The sequence below is a fragment of the Bubalus kerabau genome, chromosome 23 (genome assembly GCF_029407905.1).
Source record: "Bubalus kerabau isolate K-KA32 ecotype Philippines breed swamp buffalo chromosome 23, PCC_UOA_SB_1v2, whole genome shotgun sequence".
NCBI lineage: Eukaryota > Metazoa > Chordata > Mammalia > Artiodactyla > Bovidae > Bubalus > Bubalus kerabau.
In genome coordinates, this window is record NC_073646.1 from 19,864,228 (window position 1) to 19,886,959 (window position 22,732).

Here is a 22,732-nt window from a genome sequence, read left to right on the forward strand (position 1 = left end):
CTATAAAAAGTGGGTCTTGAAGTCTCCCTTTCTTCATGCAGTTGGGGGGGCTAGATGCTCCACAGGTAGAGACCCAGTCACTTTGCACTTTGGGTTTTTTTCATCTATGAGAGCAGCATGCTAAGGTCATTTAGTGCCTGTCCTCTTGAAGATGGCCTGGCTGGCATTCTCTCTCCCCTACTTCAGAGGCACTTTCCTTTCGCCATAGCAGCAGGGCCAATGCTTATTGCCATGGTTGTAGCTCAGGCCAGTTGAGCAGTAGGTCTCGAGGATATATTAGCTCTCTTGTTATCTCTCTAGCTGGTTGGAACATTCTGCTTTGGTGTGGACACCACTTGGGCCTAATTAGCTTAGCTCCATGTGCTCTAGTCTTGGTTTACCAGCGTTCTCTGTGTTGAACTTTGATGCTCTCTTATATGCCGATCTGTTTTATTTGGTCTACAATGATTTTATTTTGCCTACAATGATTTTAGTTTTTGCATTAAGCCAGGATCTAAAAATAAGATTTTATGTAACAATCCAAATTTCTGTTTTTTCCTGAAGAATGAGAACGTCCCACAATTCCTGCTTGGCCAGAGTAGGCTGGGGATAAGTAGGGGCTGCTGCCTCTAGGTGGGATATCTGTCAGAGTCCCTATCAGGCCTCTTTGGCTTTTTCATTTATATGAACTGTCTGACCCTTGTAGACATCAGAAATAGTGACACTTATTCCAGTGTTCATTGTTTCCTCTTTGCCATTGGTTATTATGGTATATATTTCCTCCCACCTCATGAAAGCTAGAGTTGGGGAGATGATTGAGTTCTGAAGCCAAGTAACATCTTCACTTCTCATAGTTGAAAAATGTCACATGGTCTATTATTTGGCTTCTCTGTGAGATGCCTGATACTTCCAAAGGTTTCTGAACCATAAAGTACACCCAGTATTTCCCATTCTGATGTTTACCTTGAGGTTATCTGGCAGCTCAGCCCTGCCAGCATACCCAGGGTTCATGGTGATGAAGACCGCACAGGTTGGGTTTAGAGAGAGCTCGGTGCCTTCAAAGATGAATGTCTTTAGCTTCCGGATAATAGCTTGTTGAATGCTGAGAATCTGTTGAGCTACCACAGACAGTACTTCTACCTGGAGTGAGAATGGCTGGTTGATTTGAGCTCCTGCTTCTGACGGCCACCCACCCTACTCTGCCATAGTATCCTTCACCTAGCAAATAAAGAACCCCATCACCTGAGAATAAGACCTTCACATTCAAAGTTAGGAGCATGATTTAGAGTTTTGGGAAAAGAACAGAAAACTGGTGTGTATATGCATGCGTGTGTGTGTGTGTGTGTGTGTGTGTCTGTAAGTAGTTTCCACAGTATTTTATCTTTGTTCCTGTACCTAGCATAATACTTCATCCATAGTATGCATGTATGGTGTTTATTGGTTCAAATTGCATGCTTATATTCCCTAATCTCAACTGCCTACCCAAATAGAATTAACCACTCATTCATTTGTGATGACTCCTTTGTGCCACTGATACAGACTTCTCTCATATTCTACTTGTATCATTTAATTTTTATCTCCCTTGGCTGAACTATAACAGTCTAGAGGGCAAAACTGTTTCTTGCTCATCTCTGTATTATGAACACATACAAAATATCTGACATAGGGTAGTTGCTCAATAAATTTTTGGATGAGCAAGTGAGTGAATGAATTTGGTGAGAATGCTTATGTATACCCTAAGCATTTTATCTCATTGGGGCTGTTTTTGTTTGGTTCATAGAGTACTTACTTTGTGCAAGGGGCCATAGAGGAGACATAAGCCCTGTCACTGAGGAACTGAGAGCCCAGAAAAAAGGCCCCTGCATGTCCAAACCCTTTATTCAGTAGCCTAGTAGCAGGGTTACCTCAATTCTGTTGAACTCATCAAAGCAGGCCCATGCTCCAGCCTGGGCTAGTCCTTTGAAGAACTTCCCCATGGCTTTGTAATCCAGACCATCAGAGCAGTTGAAGACCACACACTAGAGAGAGAGAGGATGTGGGCTCCGTTTAAGATGAGTTTATTTCCATCTGAATCACCCTGCACCTTGAAACAGAGGTGGGGCTCTCCTCTTCTCATTCCACTGGAGGAGCTGGGGCCCCACTCTGCCTGGTACGCTAAGCCATTTTGAACTTGATGCCAACTTCCCTGGATACAGCTCCAGAGAGGGATGGGAAAAGAGTGTGAGGATGAACAGCATTTCCCTACCTGCTTGGCCAAAGCTTTGGCCAGATCTTTGGTGGTTTCTGTCTTGCCTGTCCCAGCTGGACCCTCTGGGGCTCCTCCAAGGTTCAGCTTCAAAGCCCCCATCAGTGTCCTAAGGGGAAGAAAATAAGAACTCAATGCCATGTCCTAAGGCACAAGAAATAAACTGGCTTTTGGTTTATTTTGTTTTGACTCAAATAATTAAACATGATTTTCCCTGATTATATGGGCAATACATCATCATCACAAAAATTTCTATTTTCCTCAGTGTTTTACTTACTTGGTGCCTGGTGTATGGGTGGTACCTAAAAGCATTTGTTTGAATGAATGATTGAATGGATAAATGAATATATACATACTAAATGACAACCTAGACAGCATATTAAAAAGCAGAGACATTACTTTGTCAGCAAAGGTCCATCTAGTCAAAGCCATGGTTTTTCCAGTAGTAATGTATGGATGTGAGAGTTGGACTATAAAGAAAGCTGAGTACAGAAGAATTGATCCTTTTGAACTGTGGTTCTGGAGAAGACTCTTGAGATTCCCTTGAATAGCAAGGAGATCCAACCACACCATCCTAAAGGAAATCAGTTCTGAATATTCATTGGAAGGACTGATGCTGAAGCTGAAACTACAATATTTTGGCCACCTGATGCGAAGAACTGACTCATTTGAAAAGACCCTGATGCTGGGAAAGATTGAAGGCAGAAGGAGAAGGGATCGACAAAGGATGACATGGTTGGATGGCATCACCGACTCAATGGACACGAGTTTGAGTAAGCTCCGGGAGTTGGTGATGGACAGGGAAGCCTGGAGTGCTGCAGTCCATGGGGTCGCAGAGAGTTGGACATGACTGAGTGACTGAACTGAACTGATACTAAATGAATCAAATGAAAGTGAAACACCCTCTGCATTCCAAAGATCACCAATGCTAATGGAATGATGAAAAATAAATATATTTCTCCCACTAGATTATGAACTCTTGAGTTCAGAACCCATTGTTCAGTTCCATATGGGAGGCATAAGATAAATATTAGAAATGACTGATATGTCAACTGTGGTTCCACAGCCCTGTGTATGAGCCTCTATAGTTTCAGTTAACACACTTTCTTATAATCACCTGAGTGTGTCTCTCCTACCCTATTAGGTTGAGGGTTCCTGGAGGTCACACATGATGCACAGCAAAGTTCAAGGAACGGTTGCTGAATAGTGAGTAGATCAGATAAATGACAGAAGAAGTCACATAACACAGAAAACAGGTGATTGAGGACTTTGAAAGAAAAAAAATACTCAAGTACTACCTTTATAATTTAAAAGTTGCACTCAATATATAAAATCAAAGAAAAATCTAAACATCACAAAATTGACAAGTTCACAAAGTCCACGTTTCTAAAGTTATGAATTCCAAGGAAAGTGGCAAAGCAATTTGCTGAGCACAGAATGGCCCAATCTCTTCATCAGACTGGACGGCAGAGCTCAGAGATTCCTTGCCCAGGTCCTTTACCTGGCCCCTGTTCTATCTCTTGGCCATGGGATCTCCTGGCCCCTTCTTGATTCCTGCCATTGGAGAGCTTTCTTTCTTAAGCACTGTGCCATTTTCAAGGATAGGCATTAACGTTCTAATTGTTGGTTTGAACACAATACTTGGCATTAGGACTTCTACTGGGTTCTCATTTATTCCTAGGGCCTAAAATGCCCATCTGTGAGACCACACTGACTAAGGTAAAAATTCTAAAATCTGAGGATCTAGAATACAGAAGGTAAAGGCAACAAACTCAAGCTGCTCCAAACTTCTTTCTCAGATTTTCCTTTTGGAATTCTCTATTCACCCTTCAGGTTTGGGGAGGCCCAGAGTTTACCTGTAGCAGCGGTCAGTGAGGGGTGTAATCACCAGCCGGGGGGAGTTTCCCAGGTACTCGTAGCCGTATAAGGCCTCTGTGGTAATCATCTGCACCTGTACATCCTTGGAATCCCAGTAATAGCGCAGTTGGGAGATCCACTGGAAATCGTTCACATCACAGACGTTGTCCTCAGATAACTTGGCTACCACATCACGAGCTGTGGGGACACAGACATGGAAACACACTTGCAGAGTCATCGGCATCCTCCCGTTTTCACGGATTCCTCAGAAGGGTCTGAGGATGTCATCAAGACCACTCGATCTCAACAATTTTAGGTTCAACTACCCTCTCTGCCCATCTCTAAACTTCAAGCAACATCTTTATTTATATACTATATAAATTTATAGTATTGGGTTGACTAAAAAGTTCCTTCAGTTTTAAAGTAAAAAAGAAAGGACACATTTTTTTTTTCATTTTCGTCAAGAACTTTATTGAACAACATATTCATAATTTTGTTCCACTACCTTCTGTAAATCTTCAGGCAACTTCATAATTCCATCTTCCCTCAAATTTTTATCTTTTTGAGCAAAAAGTTGTTCCAGGTGGCTTTTTCCCACGTCTTCCAGGGAACTGAAATTTTTTCCATTAAGAGAATTTTGTAAAGACTGAAATAAATAGACATTTGATAGTGCAATGTCTGGTGAATATGGCAGACAAATCAGATCTTCCAGTTTGATGACCAGTTTTTGACCACCTTTGCCTGGTCATTGAAGGAACATGTGGTCTTGCATTATCCTGATGAAAGGTTATGTGTTTTTTTCTGTTGACTGATTCTGTATGCTCTTTGTCAAGTGCTGCTTTCGGTTGGTCTAATTGGGAGGAGTATTTGTTGGAATAAATTGCTTAGTTTTTTGGAAGAAACTCATAATAGAGGACTCCCTTCCAATCCCATAATGCATACAACATCACACTCTTTGGATGGAAACTGGCCTTTGGTGTGATTGGTGATAGTTCACTTGTCCTATGATCTCTTCCATACCACATTATTATACAGTACCACTTTTCATTGCCTGTCACAATTTTTTCATTACATTGAAGAGAATTGCTGGGGAATATGGTCAAGGAGGTCAATTTTTTGCTTCATTTATGTGGAATCCAAATATCAAAGTGATTATCACAACCAAGCTGGGACAAATGATTTTCAATGCTTTATTTGGATATTTGCATATGTCAGCTATCTCCAGCGTGGTATAATGTTGATTGTACTCAATCAATGTCTTGATTTGATCACTCACAACTTCAACAGGTCTACCCAGCCATGGATCATCATCAAGCAAGAAATCTCTAACATTAAATTTCAAAAATGACTATGACACATTTGATCAGTCACAGCACCTTCTCCATACACTGCACGAACCTTTTTTCTTTTTTTGTTTTGCATTTCAGTTGTGTTTTTACCTTTCTTGAGTTAGTAAAGCAGCATATGCTAAAAATGTTGCTTTTTCTTCCATCTTCAATATTAAAACGGCTACACAGAAATTCCTGTTCACTTCATGGCAAATAGATGGGGAAACAATGGAAACAGTGACAGACTTTACTTTCTTGGGCTCCAAAATCACTGCAGATGGTGACTGCAGCCATGAAATTAAAAGACGCTTGCTTCTTGGAAGAAAAGCTATGACAAACCTAGACAGCATATTAAAAAGCAGAAACATTATTTTGCTGACAAAGGTCTATAACAGTCAAAGCAATGGTTTTTCCAAGTAATCATGTATGGATAAGAGTGTGACCATAAAGAAGGCTGAGTGCCTAAAAAATGATGTTTTTGAACTGTGGTTCTGGAGAAGACTCTTGAGAGTCCCTTGGACTGCAAGGAGATCCAACCTGTTAATCCTAAAGGAAACCAATCCTGGATATTCATTGGAAGGACTGATGTATTGAAGCAAAAGTTCCAATACTTTGGCCACCTGATGAGAAGAGCCAACTCATTAGAAATGACCCTGATGCTGGGAAAGATTGAAGCCAGGAGGAGAAGGGGATGACAGAGGATGAGATGGTTGGATGGCATCCCTGACTCGATGCACATGAGTTTGAGCAAGCTCCACGAGATGGTGAAGGAGAGGGAGGCCTGGTGTGCTGCAATCCATGGAGTCACAAAGAGTCAGACACGTCTGAGTGATTGAAAAACAACAACAGAGAAATTCACCTGTCGGGAGCCGCATTAGGCATTACTGACAAAATGGAGGCATGGCCATAAACCCCCTCCCTTTGTTCCATAGGCACAGACCCGGAATGAAGGAGTTAGGCTTTGTGATTCTGACTTGTTTTTCCCTTTCCTTGGCTGAGTTGACTGAGGAGAATATTAAGGTGCTTATTGTTTTTGAGAGGAGCATAAGAAGGCACAAAGCCTTCTGCAGCTGTGCTCAAAGAGTAATTCATAAAGTTAATCACTGACATTTGTTCAAGGACTTTTACAAACAAGTGTTCCAGGGTGAGCACACAGGCCGCAGCTTGAGGCCATGGGAGGGATTGCTATCTGAAGCCCATTTGTGAGAAAAGTGTTTATGGCAAAGGAGTTTGCTGAATTTAGGGCTTAGGAATAATTAAAATAGTTAGAAGCTAAAGATATAAGGATTGCTGTAATGGTATAATATTCTACTATAGCTTATAGAAATTAGGGACTTTAGAGATATTATTAGGTAGAAGCCCTTTCTAAGAAATAGTGAGCTTAGGATACTAGGGGCAAACAGGACTTAGAAAGATAAGAAATAAACTGAGGAATGTGGTATGCGGCCCAGACATTAGCATGAGTTACAGTGTATTCACAGGGACACATGAGAAAAAGTAGATAAGAGAATCGCTGAGGAAGGAACTCCTTTTGAGGGGCAAGAATGACTTTTGGAGAAAAATAAATCTGGGTCAATGGGAACTAAAAATATCAAACCTCTGACCTAATGCTTTTGTAAAAGTATAAAAGAGAATCTTAAGCTTGAAATAAACAGGCAGTCCAAGAAAAATGAGAGGCTGCCTCAGTTTCTTGCTGACACTGCTTATCCCTTCAGGTTGAATCCCTGCTAGAGCTGGACTCCGGCATTCACCAAATTGGTAAGTTTTTTTTTTTTTTTTAATGCATGCTGATATGAAGATGTGGCAAGAATACCCAGAAGAACTATACAATAAAGATCTTCATGACTCAATAACCACTATGGTGTGATCACTCACCTAGAGTCTGACATCCTGGAATGCAAAGTCAAGTGAGCCTTAGGAAGCATCATGATGAACAAAGCTAGGGGAACTGATGGAATTCCAGTTGAGCTATTTCAAATCCTAAAAGATGATGCTGTGAAAGTGCTACACTCAATATGCCAGCACATTTGGAAAACTCAGCAGTGGCCACAGGACTAGAAAAGGTCAGTTTTCATTCCAATCCCAAAGAAAGGCAATGTCAAAGAATTTTCAAACTACTGCACAATTTCACTCATCTCACATGGTAGCAAAGTAATGCTCAAAATTCTCCAAGCCAGGCTTCAACAGTACCTGAACTGTGAAATTCCAGATGTTCAAGGTGGATTTAGAAAAGGAAGAGGAACCAGAGATCAAATTGCCAACATCTGTTGGATCATCAATAAAGCAAGAGAGTTCCAGAAAAACATCTACTTCTGCTTTATTGACTATGCCAAAGCTTTTGACTTAGTGGATCACAATAAACTGTGGAAAATTCTGAAAGAGGAATACTAGAACACCTTACCTGCCTCCTGAGAAATCTGTATGCAGGTGAAGAAGCAACAGTTAGAACTTGACATGGAACAATAGACTGGTTCCCAATCGGGAAAGGAGTACATCAAGGCTGTATATTGTCACCCTGCTTATTTAACTTATATGCAGAGTACATCATGTGACATGCTGGGCTGGTTGCAGCACAAGCTGGAATCCAGATTGCTGGGAAAGATATCAATAACCTCAGTTATGCATATGACACCACCCTTATGGCAGAAAGAGAAGAAAAACTATATTGGTGTTTTTCTTTCTGGCTTACTTCACTCTGTATAATAGGCTCCAGTTTCATCCAAAGAGCCTCTTGATGAAAGTGAAAGAGGAGAGTGAAAAAGTTGACTTAAAACTCAGCATTCAGAAAACTAAGATCACAGCATCTGGTCCCATCACTTCATGGCAAAGAGATGGAGAAACAATGGAAACAGTGAGAGACTTTATTTTCTTGGGCTCCAAAATCACTGCAGATGGTGACTGCGGCCACAAAATTAAAAGGTGCTTGCTTCTTGAAAGAAAAGTTATGACAAACATATATGACAGGATATTAAAAAGCAGAGACATTACTTTGTCAGCAAAGGTTCATCTAGTCAAAGCCATGGCTTTTCCAGTAGTCTTATATGGATGTGAGAGTTGGACTATAAAGAAAGCTGAGTACCAAAGAATTGATGTTTTTGAACTGTAGTGTTGGAGAAAACTCTTGAGAGTCCCTTGGACTGCAAGGAGATCCAACCAGTCCATCCTAAAGGAAATCAGTCCTGAATATTCATCAGAAGGACTGATGCTGAAGCTGAAACTACAATATTTTGGCCACCTGATGCAAAGAACTGACTCACTTGAAAAGACCCTGGTGCTGGGAAAAATTGAAGGCAGGAGGAGAAGGGGACAACAGAGGATGAGATGGTTGGATGGCATCACGGACTTGATGGACGTGAATTTGAGTTAGCTCCTGAAGTTGATGGACAGGGAAGCCTGGCATGCTGCAATACTTGGGGTCACAAAGAGTCAGACACGACTGAGTGACTGAACTGTACTGAACTTATATGACAGCTGTGACGATACAATCTAAGAAAAATGTTTCAAATGAAGTTCAAGACACCTAAATGCTACCAGAGCCATCTTATGGAAAATAATGAACGAGTCTTTGGTCAACCCAATATTAACTACTGTTATCATCCTTAAACTCTTGGGAAAGTGACCCAGAGTGCTTTTCAGTATGTAGTTACCACAAATGCTATCTCATCGTCAGTGCTATCCTTCTAGCCCTGTTCCAGGCCTCTAGAATATCCTGCTGCTGCTGCTAAGTCACTTCAGTCTTGTCCGACTCTGTGTGACCCCATAGACGGCAGCCCACCAGGCTCCCCTGTCCCTGGGATTCTCCAGGCAAGAACACTGGAGTGGGTTGCCATTTCCTTCTCCAATGCATGAAAGTGAAAAGTGAAAGTGAAGTCGCTCAGTTGTGTCTGACTCTTCGCAACCCCATGGACTGCAGCCTACCAGGCTCCTCCGTCCATGGGATTCTCCAGGCAAGAGTACTGGAGTGGGTTGCCATTGCCTTCTCCCCAGGATATCCTAGGAGAATACAATTAGCCTGGCCTGATATACTTAGCAAAGGAAGGGAGCTCATGAACCCATGTTAGGTTTAGTCTTTCCATGGAAGAAAGGTGTTGAGAAACTAAGTAAGAGATATATTTCTAGGTTTTATCCTTTCTGTAATAGGATTGTGAGCTTAATTTAATATTTTCACAGTGATGGGAGCCCTGAAGTTGATGAGTGGACATAGTTTATGCGAATCATTTTTTAGGTAACTCACAAGGCAACTGTTATTTCAACTTCAGAACTAACATAGTGCTTGGAATCAGGATCTCAGAAATACAACTTTGCAAAGGGACACTTCTGTAAGTCTACTCCCTCTCTGTGAGAGAAATCTTTATTACAGTAAAATCCAAAATTCTGAAGAGTCCCTGCAGAAGATTACACCAAAATTACACTCTTTCATTCTTCCTGAGGAATTTAATTCCAATCCAGGTTCCTGGGAGGACCCAGAAAACAGGTGTGTGTAAGAGATCCAAGAGCAAGTTGAATCTCAAGGCTTTGGGTTGGGGATGCCTTTCCAAAGCAGTGTATGTTCATGTGTTCACGCATGAATGTGTATGTGTGTGCATGTGTATAAACTCGACCACTCTGAAGCATCCTGGGCAGTAACCATGCCTTCACTTATTACTCCTACAAGTTAAATACGTAGCCAGAGGAAGAGCACCTTCTCCCTCTCTCCTCCATATGTTATGCTAGTCTATCCAAATGAAATCAGATTGAAATGAACATCAGGGAGCTCCCGGGTGCCCTAGTGGTTAAGATTACAGACTTTCACTGCCATGGCCTGGGTTCAATCCCTGGTTGGGGAACTGAGATCCCACAAGCCATGTGGCCAAAAGAAAAGAAAAAAAGGAAAAGAAATGAGCATCAACTTTATGGAGAGTAAGATGCATGAAATGCCAGTAGGAAGCTGGGTGTGTAAGCAAAAGAGACACTGTTACCAGGCAACCAGTTTGGTTCAGCCCTAGTTTCCTTGGTGATGATGGTGTGAGGGTGTGGGGGTGATCTGTTTTATATAAAGACTCCAGTTCTTCCTCCTCCTTTCCTCCTTCCCTCTTTCTCTTTCTTAGGAAGAGTTGGAATGTATCTTCTCTAACCCATTCTCTCCCTGCATCACTGCCCATTTCTAGTCTTTGGGTTTGGAATCAGACACAGGTTCAAATTACAAAAGAGCCTCTGCTACTTACTAGCTGTGTGCCTCTCAGCAAGTTATTTGCCTCTATAAACCACAGGCTCTTAATCTGTGAAATGTATATAAAAATGAGACAATGTATGTCACGCACTTAGCACAAAGCTTGACAAAAAATTATTAGTTAAGATCAGTAGAAGGAAATTGCTTCGAGTTGGTAAATCTCAGAAATGGCTGTGGCCATCACGTTCTCAGAGCACTGCTTGGTGCTGGCGGTGGGGTTCTTGGAAATAAGGTTGGGGATGGGAGGGAAAACATAAGATGAGATACACAGAAGCATTGATTTCTCTTCCTTACCCCCTCATTTATTCTCAGTTGGAGAAGCCTCTCCCTAATAAAAAAAAAAAGGAACCTGAATCATTCCATCCAGAAGGGAGAGAGGCAAGCTTGGCAGCTATTACTAATCAGTCACTAATGCTAGGAAAACCTCCTTGCTTACCGTGGACATCAATGACTGTGAGGGCCCCGAGGGTGAGTCGAGCTCCACTGCTCAGCTTCCCTCGCACCAGCTGAACAATCTGTGCAATCTGATCATTGCTCTTCTTCAGAAAATCCTGGCAGGGGCATAGGAGGGAACAACGTGCTAAGTTGTATTCTCCTGGTAATCCCTTCTCTGGAATGATACCATCCACACTCCAAGGTCCAAACCAGCCTCCTAGATGTCATCCCTCAGCCTCCCTTTCCCTCAGCCCCAGTCATTAACCTCAAGACAGATTTCAAAAGCATAATGCTAACTGAAAGAAGTCAGATTTGAAAGTCTAGATACTTTATGATTTTACTTTTATAATGTTGTGGAAAAGATAAAACTATAAGGGCATAAAACAGAATGGTAGTTGCCAAAGGCTGAGAATAGTGACTACAAAGGGCATGAGGAAAATGTTAGGGTGTGTGGAACTGTTCTGTATCTTGGCTGTGATGATGGTTACACAAATGTTCGTGCTTGTCAAAACTCAGAAATGCACACTAAAAAGGATGAATTTTACAATATATATACATTGGGCACTAAGCCAGAATTAAACAAAAATAACTGAAACTCTTTTAGATTAAAGTAGGCAAAGGAAACATGAAAACTAAATATAATTCTGGATTGAATCCTAAACCAGACAAAAAGATGAGTTTAAAAGGTTAAATAATAATATTGTATCAATGTTGTTGGATATTGTACTGTGGTTATATAAGATGTTAATATGTTAATATATCTGGATGAAGGCTGCATGGGAATTCTTCCTATTATTTTTGCAACGTTATTTGCCGGTCTGACATTATTTCAAAATGAGTTAACAATAAAAATGAATGAAGAACATATGAGACCACCCTACGCTCATCTCACCTTCCTTATTTTTTTGTTATGTGCTTCTGGGCAAGTGATTTTAACCCTCTGTGTCTCGGTCTCCTCATCTGTCAAATCTAGATAATTAAAGCTATTCTTCAAGTGATTTTGAGGAGTAAGACCCTGATGCTGGGAAAGATTGAAGGCAGAAGGAGAAGAGGGTGACAGATGATGAGATGGTGGAATGGCATCACTGACTCAGTGGTCATGAGTTTGAGCAAACTCCAGGAGATTGTGAAGGACAGGGAAGCCTGGCGTGCTGCAGTCCATGGGGTCACAAAGAGTTGGACAGGACTTAGCAACTGAGCAACAACAAATGTAAAGCACTTGCATAATGTCTGGTATGAATAAAGTGTCCAGTAAATAGTGGTGGTTATTATAATTAATTATAATATCCTTAATGCATAGCAAAAAAAGTCTTTTAAAAATGTTTTTATTTTATTTTATTTTTAAACTTTACAATATTGTATTGGTTTTGCCAAATATCGAAATGAATCCGCCAGAGGTATACATGTGTTCCCCATCCTGAACCCTCCTCCCTCCTCCCTCCCCATACCATCCCTCTGGGTCATCCCATTTGTTTGGCTGCACAAGTTCTTAGTTGAAGCATATGGGTACTTTAATTGCAGTACGTGGGATCTTTAGTTGCAGCATGAGAGATCTAGGTCCCTAACCAGGGCTCAAACCTGGGCCTCCTGCATTGGAGGCATAGAGTCTTAGCCACTAGACCACTAGGGAAGTCCCCTAAAAGGCTATTTGATGCATCCCTGTTGCCCTTGGTATGCCTGCAAGCCACTGGGGACAGAACTGTTCTCCACATCTCTCTTAACCACACGTATTACACAGTAATTCTGGATCAAATTGCCTTTAGTTGCTGGAATGCACCATGCTTCTCGTTGTCTGATTTTTGCACATTTTGGTCTCTCATGCTCTTCCTCCTGATCTGTGCTTGACTACTCCATATTTATATTTTATGTCTCCTCTTAGACTCTGTTTTTCTGGGACATCTTACCCTCTCTTACTTTTAGTTTTCTCCTTCCTTTCCATGATTTCTGGATTCCTGTACTTTCCTTATCACATTTTGATAAAAGGGCCTTTAAAAAAAATCTTTCTCACTTGACTGTAAATCCATGTCAAGGACAATGACTGTTTGATTCACTTCTAATTCCCTTTCCCTAGCAAAGTTCCAGTTGCAGATGTCAAACAAATATTTGTTAAATGAACAATAGGTCGGTAATAGATGGATGGATAGAAATTCTGTACCAACAACTTTAGGATGCCAAGGCACATCATTCAGCATGCATAGTACTTTAGAGCTTGATGTGTGATGGGAAGCATTCTATTCTTTACAGGTAGGAAATTGTAGCACACAGATGCATTTGCAAAAGTCAGAATTTTTAGTGTTTATAAGGTTTCAAATAATGTACATGAAAGCAGTTTTCAAGTGTAAAGTGCAACACATCTATTAGGAATTATGAACAATAAATTTGTAAAAAGTGCAGCTGCTTGCTGTTCAGTCACTCAGTCATGTCCAACTCTTTGTGACCCTGTGGACTGCAGCACACCAGGCTTCCCTGCCCTTCACTATCTCCCAGAGTTTGCTCAAACTCATGTCCATTGAGTCAGTGATGCCATCCAACCATCTCATCCTCTGTCACCCCCCTTCTTTCCCTGCCCTCAATCTTTCCTAGCATCAGGGTCTTTTCCAATGAGTTAGCTCTTTGCATTAGGTGGCCAAAGTACTGGAGTTTCAGCCTCAGCATCAGTTCTTCCAATGAATATTCAGGGTTAATTTCCTTCAGGGTTGACTGGTTTGATCTCCTTGCAGTTCAACAGACTTTCAAGAGTCTTCTCCAACACCACAACTTGAAAGCATCAATTCTTTGGTTCTCAGTCTTCTTTATGGTCCAACTCTCACATCCATACATGACTACTGGAAAAACCATAGCTTTGATATGCAGACCTTTGCTGGCAAAGTGATGTCTCTGCTTTTTAATATGCTGTCTATGTCTAATTTTCCATAGCTTTACTTCCAAGGAGCAAGCGTCTTTTAATTTCATGACTACAGTCACTGTCTGCAGTGATTTTGGAGCCCCCCAAAATAAACGTTTGTCACTGTTTCCATTTTTTCTCCATCTATTTACCATGAAGAGAAGGGACAGATGTCATGATCTTAGTTTTTTGAATGTTGAGTTTTAAGGCAGCTTTTTCACTCTAGTCTTTCACCTTCGTCAAGAGACTCTTTAGTTCCTATTCACTTTTTGCTGTTAAAGTAGTAGCTGCATATCTGAGGGCTGATGATATTTCTCCTGGAAATCTTGATTCCAGCTAGATTCCAGTCATCTAGCCAGGGATTTCATATGATGTACTCTGCATATAAGTTAACTAAGCAGGCTGACAATATACAGCCTTGACATACTCCTTTCTCAATTTTGAACCAGTTTGTTGCCCCATGTCCTGTTTTAAGTGTTGCTTCCTGACCTCCACACAGGTTTATCAGGAGACAGGTAAAGTGGCCTGGTATTCCCATCTTTTTAAGAATTTCCCACAGTTTGTTGCGATCCACACAGTCAAAAGCTTCAGCATAATTGATGAAAGCAGAAGTAGATATTGCTTTTGGAATTGCATTGCTTTTGATATGATCCAGCAAATGTTGGCAATTTCATCTCTGGTTCCTCTGCCTTTTTTAAACCCTGCTTGTACATCTGGAAGTTCTCACTTCATGTACTGCTGAAGTCTAGCTTGAAGGATTTGGCACATAATCCTACTAGTATGTGAAATGAGTGCAACTGTACAGTAATTTGAACATTCTTTGGCATCACCTTTCTTTTGGATTTTAATGAAACCTGACCTTTTCCAGTCCTGTGGCCACTGCTGAGTTTTCCAAATTTGCTGGCATGTTGAGTGCAGCACTGCAACAGCATCATCTTTTAGGATTTGAACTAGCTCAGCTGGAATTCCATCACCTCCACTAGCTTGTTCGTACTAACGCTTCCCAAGGCCCACTTGAATTCACACTCCAGAATGTCTGGCTCTACTTGAGTGGCCATACCACTGTGATTATCTGAGTCATTAAAATCTTTTTTTGTACAGTTCTGTGTATTCTTGCCACTTCTTCTTAATCTCTTCTCCTTCTGTTAGGTCCTTGCTCTTTCTGTTCTTTATTGTGCCCATCTTTGCATGAAATTTTCCCTTGGTATCTCCAATATTCTTAAGGAGATCTTTAGTCTTTCCCATTCTATTGCTTTCCTCTATTTCTTTTCATTGTTTACTTAAGAAGGCTTTCTTATCTCTCCTTGCTATTCTCTAGAACTCTGTATCTTTCCTTTTCTCCTTTGCCTTTCACTTCTCTTCTTTTCTCAGCTATTTGTAAGGCCTTCTCAGACAACTATTTTGCCTTTTTGCATTTCTTTTTCTTGGGGATGGTTTTGGTCACCACCTCCTATACAATGTTATGAACCTCCATCCATAGTTCTTCAGGCACTACGTCTGCCAGAACTAATCCCTTGATCTATTTGTCACCTCCACTGTATAACTGTAAGGGATTTGATTTAGGTTATACTTGAATGGCTAGTGGTTTTCCCTACTTTCTTCAATTTAAGTCTGAATTTGGCAATAAGGAGTTCATGATCCAAGCCACAGTTCGCTCCTGGTCGTGTTTTTGCTAACTATATAGAGCTTCTCCATCTTCAGCTGCAAAGAATATAATCAATCTGATTTCAGTATTGACCATCTGGTGATATCCATGTGTAGAGTCATCTCTTGGGTTGTTGGAAGTGTTTGCTATGACCAGTGTGTTCTCTTGGCAAAACTCTGTTAGCTTTGCCCTGCTTCATTTTGTACTCCAAGGCCAAACTTGCCTGTTAGTCCAGGTATCTCTTGACTTCCTACTTTTGCATTTCAGGCCCCTATGATGAAAGAACATTGTTTTGTGTGTGTGTGTGTGTGAGTCTTGTAGGTCTTCATAGAACTTTTTAACTTAGCTTCTTTGGCATCAGCGGTTGGTCCATAAACTTGCATTACTATAATGTTAAATAGTTTGTTGGAAATGAACTGAGGTCATTCTGTCATTTTTGAGACTGCATCCAAATGCTGCATTTTGGACTCTTTTGTTGACTATGAGGGGTACTCCATTTCTTCTAAGGGATTCTTTCCCATAGTAGTAGATATAATGGTCATCTGAATTAAATTCACCCATTCCCATCCATTTTAGTTCACTGATTCCTAAAGTGTTGATGTTCACTCTTGCCATCTCCCGCTTGACAAAATCCACTTTACCTTGATTCATGGACCTAACATTCCAGGTTCCTATGCAATATTTTTCTTTATAGCATGGGACATTACTTTCATCCCCAGACATATCCACAATTGAATAAAATTTCTACTTTGGCCCAGCCTCTTCCTTCTTTATGGAGTTGTTTTTCCACTCTTCCCTAGTAGCATATTGGACACCTACTGACTTGGGGGTGGTGGTGCTTATCTTTCAGTGTCATCTTTTTGCTTTCTCATTTTGTTTATGGGGTTCTCAAGCCAAGAATACTGAAATGGTTTGCCATTCCTTTCTGGAAGGTACCACATTTTATCAGGCCTTGACTAGCAAGGACATGCCTTCAGCCACTCCATGTAGCTGGATGACATGCCTGGTGCCCTGGCTGTCCCATTGCTGGTCCATGTTTAGTGTGTAGACCTTCACAGGCTGCAGGGTGTCTGTCAATGTGCTGCCCGGGGGGGCGTGGAGCCAAGGCCCTGCTGGAGTTGCTAGGAAGGGGGTCTCCAGAAGGCTGGAGCCAAGGCTGGAGGATGCCCAGGAGTGGAGGGCTCCCTGGCCTTGCTTCTGCTGCTGGCCAACATGGGGACAATCTGCTGCCTGCATGGCCCTCTGCTGACTGAGCTCTGGCCCCTCCTTTCCTCCCCTCCAGTTCCTCGGCATTATGATCCAGGCTCTGCAAGCCTGGCTGCCCGGAAGGGCGTGCACAGTGCTTCTTGGCCTCCTGCCCCATTGTGCTGGGAACTTGGGGTACTGGTGACTACCCTGCTCCTGCCTTGACCTCCCCCATGATCTCTGCGAAGCTTCTTCCCTTGCCAAAAATTGTAACTTGGTCAAATACTAATGTTCTAATTTTAATGTATAAAGCAAAATATAGCAACTTAAAATATATTCTGGCTCCCAGATAATCATATATGGGGGAATAACAGCAGATCTGATGCGATAATCATAGAAAATTACACCATGGTAAAAATGTTGGGAATGGAGTTACCATTTACTCAGTCAAAAAATATTTATCAAGCAACTACTTGGCACTGCAATAAACCCCTGAGATATAATAATGAGCAAACCAGACATGGCCTTTTTCCCTGTGGGGTTTATAGCCTATGATCTTAATACTGAATAACTTACCAGCATCCCATTTAACCCTGCACAGTAGTAAGGTGTGGTGGTATAATTCCTTTCATTTTATAGACAAGGAGACTGAGACTCAGGTTAAGTAACTTGCCCATGGTCACATAGCTAACAGGTGAAGGTGTCAGAAGTTGAACTCAAGTCCATCTAGGTCCTGAACTCTCAAGTATAGGCATTAGTGGCAGAGTTAAGGGGAAATACGTGCCTGTATCTGAAGATAAGCAGGACCTGAGTATTCATGGTTTCAAGAGAAAGCTGAAGAAAAAGCTAGAGGTGGGTGAGTGTTGGACTGGGGGTGGTGAAAAGGGATAAGGTGGAGAAAGAAGAGAGGAAAACAGGACCAGGTGGCTTCTTGGCACAGGAAAAAGATGAAGAGGTCTCTGTTGGTAGAAATTCTGTCAGGCTGGCAACTTGGAAGGAAAGGCTGATAAAAGTTAAGATACTTTAGCCTAGAATTTCTATCTAGGAACAAGTGTGAGAGTTTCTGCACTACAGAACTTGAGGATAGTCCTAATTCCAAGCATGTGTCCTGAAGCAAACCCTGACTTCTGTGACACCATGGGGCTATTTATGTTTCCTTTAGAAAAATGGCACTCTAATTATATGTCATTCAAATCATAATCTAGCTTAAATCTCCTCTATAAGCTTCATGACAGGCTCACTTACCGGTAGGGTCTTTTCAATCAGGGCTTGGGAAACCTCCTGGGTCCAAAAGATGGAGGAGACACAGATAACCACCTGGCCAGGCCACTGCAAGACCCACTGATTACGGGGGACCTGGGAAAGCGCAGGAGGGCAGTTTGCAGGGTCAGTTCATCTTGTGTGATTTAAACTGACTTCCTAAAATATCCACCACAATCTTATCCCCTCAACAAAAACAAAAGTCATCCCCAGCCTCAAAGGTTACACACAAGTCTTAACATTTCTGGGATTATTGATTTATGTCTTCCTCCCTGAATTTTATAAAAAATAAAAAGATCCTCACCAACAATTTCATTAATTCCATCACCTACAAATTGGCACTTGCCATCTACATCTACAAGGATTAATTATGAGCTGTGGCAGCTGCTGACCTTCAACACCCCTCTGAAAGGAGTTCAGGGTGGAGATCCGGAATAAGTTACTCTATGCTCTGGGAAAAACTTGCAGAACAGGTCTTCAGATAGATCTTTTCAGGAGATGATTTTATGAGCCCAATTCTTGCAAATCCTCTTATCTAGAAAAACACTAAAATCCTTCATGGTGGTATCTGCTCCTTGTGATTAGCAGTAACCTTCATGAGACTAGAAAAAACCTTCTGTAAATAATATGTGCTTGACTGCACATACTCCCCCTTCACCAAAATCATATATACACTGACCTTCCTTCCTTTACCTCTTTGGAGCAGTTTCTCAGAGGTATCTGAAATGCTGTCTCCTGGCTATAGTCTTCATTTTGCCCCAAATAAAACTCAGCTCACAACTTTCACAGTAACAGGGATAGGGTACAGGGACAAAGTGGGTGATTAAATAGTTAATCTCACTAGGGGATTGTAAGTAGAATAAATATGGGAGACCCCTGTAAGTTAATGACTATGCAAGAAAGCAGGTTTGCTTAACTACAAGACCAAGCAGCTTGTTTAGCAACAAAACCATGCAACAGAAGCATAAGACATGCCCCAAACAATAAAACAATGGGGGCATGAGAGCCACATCTTTCTCAGTGAGCTCAGTACGTTAACAACCCCTAGGACATGCTCTCTGCATGCATGAAAAACAATAATGTGTGTTGTTTGAGCTAGCTTGATCATGTAGGGACAAGAAATCTCCCCTGCCCAACTTGAAGGAGGAGCTGATGATGGAAGCACAATGTCTACTTGATAAAGACAAAGAAGTTCTTCCTTTACCCACTTTTTCTTTGATTACGAAACTGTGGCCCTGTAGGCTCTTGGGGCGTGGTATCCTCTTGCCTGCCCACTTGTAAGCCTCACAAGCATCTTCTTCTAATAAATTAGTTTTTACCTATCACTTTGCTTCTTGCTGAGTTTTTTTCCTATGCTGAGACATAAAGGACTATGGTAATGGAGCTATTTTCAATGTTGTGCATTTTTTTCAATCAATAACTCTTTTTTTTTTTTTAATGCTCCCATCTAGGGATTTTACACAGTTATAATCAAGGTGTTGTTCAGAAAGTATTTATATAACTACTCTTTTTGATAACTACATAATATTGCAATACTGCTCCACAATTTTCATAGCCATGACACCCCCTAACTTTTTTAAACTTCTCTGTACATAGATAGAAATTACCCATAGATAGGCAAATTATGGCTTGAAAGCCATGTCTGAAGTTAGGTTGTAACACAGTCAGGCCATTGTTGAACCTATCATCTAAGCATGCTTTTGCACTGCAAAGGCAAGGATAAATAGTTGTGATTGGTGTATATTGCCTGCAGAGTGAAAATCATTTGCCATCTGGCTCTTCACAGAAAAAGCTTGTCTGGCTATAGATGCAACTGCATGAAATAACTTCATGCAGGTAGCCATTTTTCTTTAACTTAATTTTTTATTTATAATGTATCGGGGGACAAAGGACTTGGTTTTTCATTCACAATACAAATACTACGGAGAGAGGCAACAGTGTCAGTCCTGGGTACATCAGTGGGAAGGTGTTAATTGAATATTCCTTCTTTAATGGAAAAAGTCCTGGCGGTAGGGGTGGGGCCTCAAAGTTAGAAACACTTAAAATAGAGGAGACTAAAGATCTAGTCAACTTTTTCACTCTCCTCTGTCACTTTCATCAAGAGGCTCTTTTAGTTCTTCTTTGCTTTCTGCCATAAGGGTTCACAGGGTTCTCAAGGCAAGAATATTGAAGTGGTTTACCATTTCTTTCTCCAGTGGACCATGCTTTGTCAGAACTCTCCACTGTGACCCATCCGTCTTGGGTGGCCCTACATGGCATGGCTCATAGTTTCATTGAGTTAGACAAGGCTGAGGTCCATGTGATCCATTTGATTAGTTTTCTGTGATTGTGGTTTTCATTCTGTCTGCCCTCTGATGGATAAGGATAAGAGGCTTATGGAAGCTTCCTGATGGGAGGCTCCTTGGAAGAAGAGCTATGACCAACCTAGACAGCAATCTAAAAGCAGAGACATTACTTTGCCAACAAAGGTCCATCTAGTCAAAGCTATGGCTTTTCCAGTAGTCATGTATGGGTATGAGAGTTGGACCATAAAGAAAGCTGAGTGCCAAAGAACTGATGCTTTTGAACTGTGCTGTTAGAGAAGACTCTTGAGAGTCCCTTGGACTGCAAGGAGATCAAACCACTAAATCCTAAAGGAAATCACTCCTAAATATTCATTGGAAGGACTGATGCTGAAGCTGAAACTCCAACACTTTGGCCATCTGATATGAAGAACTGACTCACTGGAAAAGACCCTGATACTGGGAAAGATTGAAGGAAGGAGGAGAAGGGGATGACAGAGGGTGAGATGGTTGGATGGCATCACCGACTGGATGGACATGAGTTTGAGCAAGCTCCAGGAGTTGGTGATGGACAGGGCAGCCTGGCATGCTGCAGTCCATGGGATCGTAAAGAGTTGGACACGACTGAGCAACTGAACTGAACTGAAAGATCTAGTCTGCCAACAGTAAACTTAAGAGTAATTGTGACAGGTTCTTTTCCCTTACACCTTCTGTTATACAAGTCACCTAAAGCTTTGGGAGCTAAATGAGTTGTGCCCTTTGGAGTGTCATATACAAATTGCCACTTGCCATCTACCTCTATACAGATTAAATCATGTGCTGCTGCAGCTACTGATTTTCAGCATCCCCTAAAAGGAATTCAGGGTGGAGAGCAGAAATGAGGCACTCTGTGCTCGGAGAAAAACTTGCAGCACGGGTCTTCAGATAGACATTTTTCAGGAGCCATTTTTATCAGCTCAATTCTTATATCTCCTTCCATCTAGAAAAGCACCAATACCCTTCATGGTGACGAGTGCTCCTTGTGACTAGCAGAAACCTGAAAAAATATGTGCTTGATTGCATGTATTCCCCTTTCACCGAAATTACATGTATACTGACCTGCCCCCTACCTCTATGGAGCAATTTCTCAGAGCTATCTGAGGTGCCATTTCCCAGACTACAGTCTTCTTGTTGCCCCAAATAAAACTTACCTTGCAATTTTCACATTGTGCAATTTTTTAAAGTAAACAGGGCATGTGCAATGCTAAATGAAAAACCTAGGGGAGGGGATGCTTAATCAGGAAGGGGCTCTAAATAAACCTCTTGCCATCAATTATTTTCACAGAAAGGACTGGCCCACAGCAATCAAAGGGTTCTGGCTCATAGGATATACTGGTATGGGCTGCTTGTAACTGTAAACCTTTCATATTCAGAACTATATATACTGTCCCAGGATTTATAGGGAAAAAGAAGAGAGGCCCAGAGGGGTCAGGTGTTATTTATCAGGAGAGGGATGGGTTTTAGTGGAAGACAGGCTTCCATTTAACCTTGGCCGCCAAATTTTTCTTGGTGTACCAACATCCTGGCATGTATACCCCAGTTTTCATTTACCTGGACATATGCTTCAATCCCAAGTTTAATAACTTCCTTCATACTGGCAAGCATCATCTGTTCCACCTGCAGGAGCCATTTTTCCACCATGCCCTGCAGGTTGAGACAGATAGAGAGGACAGTTAACCAAGCCTGGAGGGAGGGACCATGGGCAGAGGCCAGCTTTCTCTCAGCAAAGGGCTGGAGGGAGGTCAAAGGTTTGTACACCTTCAAGCCAATATTCTTTAACTAGTTAAACTTATTTACTGTATTCTCAGAAGTGTATGTTTCAAAAAAGGGACAATAGAGACTTTTTAACATACATTTCTTTCACATTTTCTGAAAGACAAATTCACGGGAGACAACTGACACATTTATACTTCAGACTGAGAAATAAGATATTGCCTGTCATGTCAGTAAATAAAAGAAGTTGCAGCCACCAGCAATGGCAGCCACCTGGTACCCCCTGAAGGTAAGCCCTGAAGGAACTCAGGAAGGAGACAAAGAATACCTGCCTACAAGCTGCAGTCACCCCCAAAGGTGCAGCTTGAGGAAACTCAGGACGTGAAAACACAGGATACTGGCCCCAGATAGCTGAGGTGGATATCAAAGGACTGATTTCAGTGAGCCCAGACTCTTGCATCTTCTCATACATAGAAAAGCAATAAATTCCTTAACTTGTGCTATCTGGTTTTCTTTCATTAACAATAATCTTTTGACATTCAGAAGTCACAAAACTCCTAAATATCCTGGCTCCCCTCCAACCTCCAGCAGTTTTCTCAGGCTTACTTGAGATGCTGCCTCCCTAACTTGACATCCTAAGAATGTATGCTGAATAAAACAGAACTCAACTT

General features: G+C 41.6%; 1 protein-coding gene across 1 annotated transcript in view; it reads right to left on the bottom strand.

Moving 5' to 3' along the window:
* Nucleotides 1–22,732, bottom strand: part of DNAH3 (dynein axonemal heavy chain 3) — a 242,515-nt gene that overhangs the window by 144,701 nt on the left and 75,082 nt on the right. Inside the window, exons 25-31 of the mRNA XM_055562073.1 lie at nucleotides 21,900–21,992; nucleotides 18,013–18,123; nucleotides 11,055–11,169; nucleotides 4,081–4,279; nucleotides 2,225–2,333; nucleotides 1,884–1,997; nucleotides 943–1,119 (exon numbers count right to left, since the gene is read on the bottom strand). Of these exons, the coding sequence (XP_055418048.1) occupies nucleotides 943–1,119; nucleotides 1,884–1,997; nucleotides 2,225–2,333; nucleotides 4,081–4,279; nucleotides 11,055–11,169; nucleotides 18,013–18,123; nucleotides 21,900–21,992 (918 nt within the window). The remainder of the gene's footprint in view (nucleotides 1–942; nucleotides 1,120–1,883; nucleotides 1,998–2,224; nucleotides 2,334–4,080; nucleotides 4,280–11,054; nucleotides 11,170–18,012; nucleotides 18,124–21,899; nucleotides 21,993–22,732) is intronic.